The sequence below is a fragment of the Balaenoptera physalus genome, assembly GCF_965194825.1.
Source record: "Balaenoptera physalus genome assembly, chromosome: 8".
Lineage (NCBI taxonomy): Eukaryota > Metazoa > Chordata > Mammalia > Artiodactyla > Balaenopteridae > Balaenoptera > Balaenoptera physalus.
Genome location: NC_138887.1, coordinates 106193464 through 106200159, shown reverse-complemented (window position 1 = coordinate 106200159; position 6696 = coordinate 106193464). Strand labels below are relative to the sequence as shown.

Genomic DNA, 6696 nt, shown 5'->3' with positions numbered 1-6696 from the left:
AGCTTCGGCCCCGCACCCCAGCTCTTACCTCACCAGCCATGGGGCTGACCTTTATTGGAGGTTTGCTTGTTGCTCTGCCACGGAAGTAGGACGTCCTCTCTCTACTGCTGCGTCGGCTAACCAAGGTTTGTGCCGTTCCCGTTTCTTTGGGCTCATGTCAAGGAGGCCATGGTGTCTTCTTTTCTCTGAGAGTTGGCAGCTTTTGTTAGGACAAGTGCAGGGTCTGAGGCATCTGCCCCTCTCCATCTGGGTGGCTGTGGTTTCCCAGGACCTGTCATTGTGGTTCCTCCCATTCTTTCAACTTCACTTCCCTAAGTTTGAACAAAGCCGGCCACCAGCGCCCTCTGCTGGTGAGTGGCCAGAGGACAGGAGCAAGTTGGCCAGGTGCCGGCCTGGAACCTAGGGTTCATGCCATCCGCGTGTGTCCACAGCCTGGCCCTTTGCTCCCTGGCTGGGGTGGGACCTTGAAGAGGCAGATGCCCTCACAGGGTGGAGAGGAACAAGAAAATGACTCCATTCTCCCGCTTGCATTTCCACCTGAGGCGGTGGGATTTCAGGCCTGGACCTCGGGCTCTGACACTTGACAGGGGCAGTTTGTCACCAAGCTGCTCAGAATAGTTGTTGCAGAGGCTCCAGCCCAGATCTGGGGTGCAGGTCTGGTGTGGGAGTGCTCCCAGTTACCTACTTTTGGAAAATCATGAAGAGATTGGTACTAAAGCTTTGGCTCTGATCTGCTGGGAGTTGGGAGGAAAGTAGGGAGGTGTTTATTTGGCTCAATTATGAGATAACACCAGAGACTTAGTGATAAGTAGTTACTTACACACTGTTACCCATTTCCACCTGGTAATCCTCCTTCAAATGAACAAACTCAAGACTTTTCCATTTATAATTTTTCCCATCTTCTGCACTGAAGCAGCAACCTTATTAATCTCTCCCAGTGATTCTGTAGGACATTTAAAAAGTGGTCATGTGTTTCATTTGGGTGAGAGAATTCATTGTTCAGCTTTTCCTCTCTCCATCTCGAAGTTTCTCTCTTATTGCCCACTCTCTCCTCTCAATACGGTCTCCACAGTTTGCTGAAATGTCTTTAAGGTTTGTAGAAAACTCTTGAAGAGCTGTCTCTTCTCTCATTTCCTTTATGCTCTGGGTTGGATACCTGTCTCCCTCTTGTTTTGAGCTTGGCTCATAGCTGATGTGACTGAGGCTCCACCAGGAGGGATTGAGGTGGGGCTTCCACATCACTTTGAAGCTGCCAAAAAACACAAAACCAAAACACCATTAACCTCTGACCTTCTGAAATTAGCCAGTAGGATACGTGCAGCGGGCCACCCTGTGCCCTCCTGGCCTCTCTCTCTCTGACCTCCACCCCATCCTGAGTGCTTGTCAGCATGCATTCATCCTGCTGTTCCTGTCCCACCTCCTCGCCCCTCCAAGATGAGCTCTCATCCTCCAATAACGCACGTCAAAACTTAAATTCAGGGACTCCTCTGGTGGCGCAGTGGTTAAGAATCTGCCTACTAATGCCGGGGGCACCGGTTCGAGCCCTTGTCTCAACCTCTAGGAAGATCCCACATGCCGCGGAGCAACTAAGCCCGTGCGCCACAACTACTGAGCCTGCAAGCCACAACTACCAAAGCCCGTGCACCTACAGCCCGTGCTCTGCAACAGGAGAAGCCACCGCAATGAGAAACCTGCGCATTGCATCGAAGAGTAGCCCCGGCTCGCCGCAACTAGAGAAAGCCCGTGCGCAACAATTAAGATCCACCACAGCCAAAAAAAAAAAAAAAAATTCACCTCTCCTTCACAATACCTGCTTGACATCTACCGGAGGATGCCAGCAAGACTCCTCCACTAGCTTGGGCAAGGGCAACTAGATGAAAACCATCAAGCCAGTCCAGCCTCAGGCCCCCAAGCCCGCACGCCCTGCGCAGGTGTAGCCCTGGCTCTGGGCTGGGCTGCACGAGAACAGTGAGGTGCATTTCCCTCATCCTTGGGACCTGTCTGCGCTTGCCTGCTTCTGCTCCAAGACCTCAGACTCGCTGAACTCAGCATTCAAAATGCTTCAGGAGCTGATTCCCACCCATTCAAATCCCACAGCTGGGGTTTCTCATCCCTATTTGGCCTTTCACACAGCAAGTTTTTTATGCAGATGGGTTTCCTGCTCCTCAGACCCCATTTTTCAGCTGGCTATGGGAGAAGGTTTTTGAGAAAAAGGTGGAGGGAGTGGTTCTCATAATGGCAAGTGTTCTCTGTTCCTTTATTAAAACAAAATGATGCTTCTCCACCCATTAGACTTGGGTTTGTCTTGGCTCACAGACTGTGGGAGCGGAGGACCCTAGAGGTCAGTGATTTTGGAACCTTTAGGGAATCAGAGGAGAAGCAAGTCCTGCCTGGAAGGGTTGGCCTCCTGAAGAGGCTGGAGGCAGAGCCCAGGTTCAACCCGCAGCTAAATTACCCCAATGCACAGCAGGTTGGTTTTGTGACTTGAAATCATTGATTTACTCCTTAAGCCTTGATTGATTGAAACTTTCCTGGACCAGACTACTTCCCTAGGATTGAGGATTAGTATGGGGTGAAAGTGCTTTGGAGAAACCAAAGGCACACACAGTTGGAAGTGAGAACTCCTGGCTCTGGATTCTCCAAACTCTGGATCACACTCCCCTGTCCTGCACCTGCAGCGTATGGAGAGTAATTATTCTATTATTAGCTGATTTGTTGTAAGTCGCATTTCAAATGGCTGTCTTGATAATTTTGCATTTTGGGGGGTAGATGGTTGGTTCTGATCATCCTTTTGCCTCAAAATGTGGTAGAAGTTTCACCTTCTGCACTTGTGCTTGTGTTTTTAGTGATGTGTGCCACCTGGGTTGTTTTTTGTTTTTTTTTTTTTTTGTCTGTCTTTTAAGCTACTTCAAGCTGTGTGATTTTAAGTTAAACTAGATGCTAACTCCACATGTAAACTGCAGTGCTCAGCATCAGGCTGAAAGCAAAGCAGTGAGGACATCTGGGCAGCCTTGTGGAGCAGCCCTGTTTACAGAGGGAACACTTCTGGCCAATTTGAAATGTAAACAGAATCTTTAATTTCCCTTCCTGCACTCGGGGGGGCTCACCTTGCACCCCCCTTGCCTGGGAGTGCATGCCTCCAGCAGGGAGCACTCCGCCTCTGCCCTTCCCCAGCAGAGCTTTCAAAAATGCAGATCCCCCTTCTCCCCTCCCCCTAATTTCTGGTGGCGGGGGAGGGCTGGGAATTGACACTTTAACAGAGTCCAACCAGCAAGCCTCAAATGGAGCCACGTTTGGGGACTGTTAAAGAAAAAATATTGTTAAAAATTATTTATGACACTTGTTAAAGACAAGTAAGGCAAACTTTATTCGAGGGGGCTACTCAGGGTTTTGCAGTGGGGGCGAAGTTGGGCTCAACTCCCAATACAAGGAAAAGTGGCAGGGTTGGGGGTCGGTGGATGGATGATTATTAACAGGAAACATCAGGGGTAAGGGGATTCTGGCTAAATTGACCTAACAGGATTCTTGCTGAGGGCGGCTGGGTGATTAGACACCACCTGGAAGATGGTGGCGGGTGAGGATCAGAGGCGGGGGATGGGTGGACTTTGGTTAAATCAACTTAGCAGTATTCTTGCTAAAAATGGACAATTTGGAGATGCACACGGAAGTCCAAAAGGCAGGGCCTAGCTGAGAGGAGTTCAGAGGAGCCCGACCTGGATGTGGTCGAGGAGAGCCTGTCAGGACCCGGGACAGCGGGGCCGGCGTCTCCCATCAGATGGGGAGTCAGGGCTCCACCGCCGAGGGCGCAGACAACGCGATCTGCCGGCAGGGGGCGCGCCCGGGCCTCCGCGCCCTCGGGCGGCCGGAAGCCGGAAGTGCGGGGACGCGGCCGAGCCGGGGGTGGGCCACGGTGCGCGCGGGGTCGGGGCCCGGCCGGCCGGGCTCCGAGATCCCTACAACCGCCCAGAATCAGACTCCCGGACCCGCCCCGGAAGCCAAGAAGGGGGCGCGGGCCCGGAGGCAGGAAGCCCAGCTGGAGGAGCGCCGGGGACGCGGGCGGCGCTGTTGCCGGTGAGGCCCCGCGTGGTTGTCGCGCGTGCCCCGTCGCCCTCCTCCTGCATGTCGGCACCGGTCTGGTCGCGCCAGGACGGCGCGGGGACCCCGAGGGCTGCGGCGGCTGAGAATCAGGAGCTCTGGGCTGGGCACGCGCCCGCGGGGCCGCGCCGGGGCGTCCCAGGCCCTCACCCACCCCCAGCCGGCGGAGTCTGGAGGACCCGCGTGCGTGTCCCGGCCGGCCATTTCAAACTTTTTTGTGACTTTGCGCATACTGCTCAGTCTCAGTTCCTCATCTGTAAGATAGGCTTCAGAATATCTACCTCATGGTCAAATCAATGTATGCACCGACCGCCGCGCTGTGTTTGTGCCTGGCGGTTAGCGGTGCTCGTTAGGTGTGGGAATGAGTATTAGCACCGCTTGAATTTAGGCAGAAGGCGCCCGCAGCTGCCTTCAGGGTTAACTGCTAAGTGGAGGGTGGAGCCCTGCACCCTTTGAGTCACAGGGTCGGGGCTGAGCTTTAGGAGGAGGGGCTGAGGTGGAATCCAGTGCGGGTGGGGAGAGGCCCAGTAAGATGAGACACTCCCCCCAGCCCGGCGCCCCAGCTTCTGGATTCCTGACCCTACTGCTGGCTGAAATCTGACCGGTCAGAAGTATCTTTGGTGTAAGGGAGTGGGTGTTGGCCAGTGAAACCTCACTGTGAATCAAAATGGCCTTGGAGTTTCTTATAACCGCTCCCAGAAGAGGGAGTGAGAAGTCTGTGGTTGGGAGAAACAGGGGAGAGATCTTTGAGAGGTGTCCTAAGGGTAGGATAGTCAGGGCACCCCGGGGACCGTGAGCATCTGGGGTGGAGAGGAGCAGGGGCACCTCCCTCCCTGTTTCCTCCTGGGAGGGTGTTCATCCCACTCCTCCCGTGTTGAACGGCTCACTGCAGAGGCTCCTGGAGGCGTTGGGCCTGGCTGCCGGTGGGGACACTGGGCCCTCCGTGGAGGGCTGCTTCTCCCTGAGCCCCTCGCCTGCCCCTTCATGCCCTGTGAACGGCACATCTGCGTCTCCTGGGCCCTGCCCTGACCAGTAATTTCAGCTGATGCCTGGGAGTATTCTCGCTTATTAGAATTCACTGGTCTTTATTCTTCTTTGTAGGAATTAAAGCTGGACTCCCATTCAGGACAGACAGACCTATAATTCCTGGTGTGATGAGAGAGTGGGATTTGCCGTCCTGAAGTCATTAAGCTTGGGCCCTGGTTCCTCTTTATGAGAGACTAGGGAGATGGGAGACTTAAAATCTGAGAATAAAACAAGGGTGCTTCCCGCATGGATGACAGCCCAGGTGGCTGAAAAGAGGACGGTGCAGGTGAGGACCGCCAGCAAGAGGAGAACAGCCACGGCGCCAGTGGCTGCAGCAAGGTGGGCAGCTTCTGGTCCTCCTGGGGAGTTAGGACACGGGGAGGGATTTGGGGCATCACAGTTGCCGGGGCCCAGTCTTCCCATGTTGGCAGAACAGTGAGGTGGGGTGTTTCAGTCCACAGACCTCTCATCAGCTCTCAGGGGGTGCACAGGAAGTGAGCTGTGCCCTCCCAGACTGGCACCGGCTTCTGCCTCTATTGGTGAATCTCCACCGCCAGACCCTCACTTGTCAGCTCCCGGATAGCGGCTCCCCCTCTCGGGTCACACACACCAGCCAAGCTCTCAGACGCCAGTTGTCCAAATCGCCAGTCTCTTCTCTTGCCACAGAAATTGTGACCATCCACTGGGCAAGATGAGTGACGAGGTGGTCCAGTCTCCCTGCGGGTAGATCTTCAGGGACAGACGGACAAGCTGCAGGTTGCTGTGCCGGCCTGAGATCAGAGGCTGTGGGGTGGGTTAGGTGAATGGTGGTAGTGGAGGGGGTTTCTGGGCCGCCAGGGAGGGGCTGCCCCCGCCCTCTCCCCTCGTGGTCCCAGGCGCTCACTGTCTCTCTCTGCTCTTCCCTTTCTAAGTTTTCTTCGTTGACCAGCCTTGATTTCTGGTCTTTGCAGCCCTCCTTTACTGTGTTCGTGCACTGCGGTGGGCGGGGGGTGGGTTGAGTCTTGGCTTGTTCGATCTGCTCGCATCCACCGTGTGTGTGAGTTTGACTCCCAGAAGCCGGCCGTCGTGCCCTATTTCCAGATCCTCAGGGGAGCTGGTGGAGGGTGGGAAGCCCCACACTGTTGCCCCGAGAACCCCCTGTGCCGGTCACTGGTTACAAGGCTGCAGAAGCCACGTTGGCGCCCTGGGGAAGCTGCCGCTCTCACGCCTGCTGGGCAGGCCCTGAGACGCAGCTCTTACTCTCATTCTCTCCTCCTGGTGATTCCGTGCCGTCTCTAGCTTTGTGCTTTTCTTTCAGACTTCCTGCCATGAGGACTGTGTACTGCATGAATGAAGCTGAAATCGTAGACGTTGCTCTGGGGATCCTGATTGAGGTAAAGTCAGCTGTGTCTTTTCTTATGACCAGAAACTCTTGGTGGGCAGAAACTAGACCAGGGCCTGGTTCGTGCTAATAAAAGAGGCGCCCTGCCTGCTGGGGTGGCCAGGAGCCCGCTCACCCGCAGCCCGCTCCCTGGTAGGTGGGCACCCGCTTGGGGCTGGAGGGCGCAGCTGTGCAAGGGAGGGCAGCCCGCTCTG

General features: G+C 55.1%; 1 protein-coding gene across 5 annotated transcripts in view; it reads left to right on the top strand.

The window, feature by feature from the left end:
• The first annotated feature begins 3360 nt into the window (after nucleotides 1–3360).
• Nucleotides 3361–6696, top strand: part of CYREN (cell cycle regulator of NHEJ) — a 78905-nt gene continuing 75569 nt past the window's right edge. The window contains exons 1-3 of one of the 5 annotated variants that reach the window (XM_082473176.1): nucleotides 3361–4071; nucleotides 5197–5460; nucleotides 6419–6494. In XM_082473176.1, the coding sequence (XP_082329302.1) occupies nucleotides 5324–5460; nucleotides 6419–6494 (213 nt within the window). In that variant the 5' untranslated portion in view covers nucleotides 3361–4071; nucleotides 5197–5323. The other 4 variants (XM_082473172.1, XM_082473175.1, XM_082473173.1 and 1 more) reach the window with 4 other exon arrangements.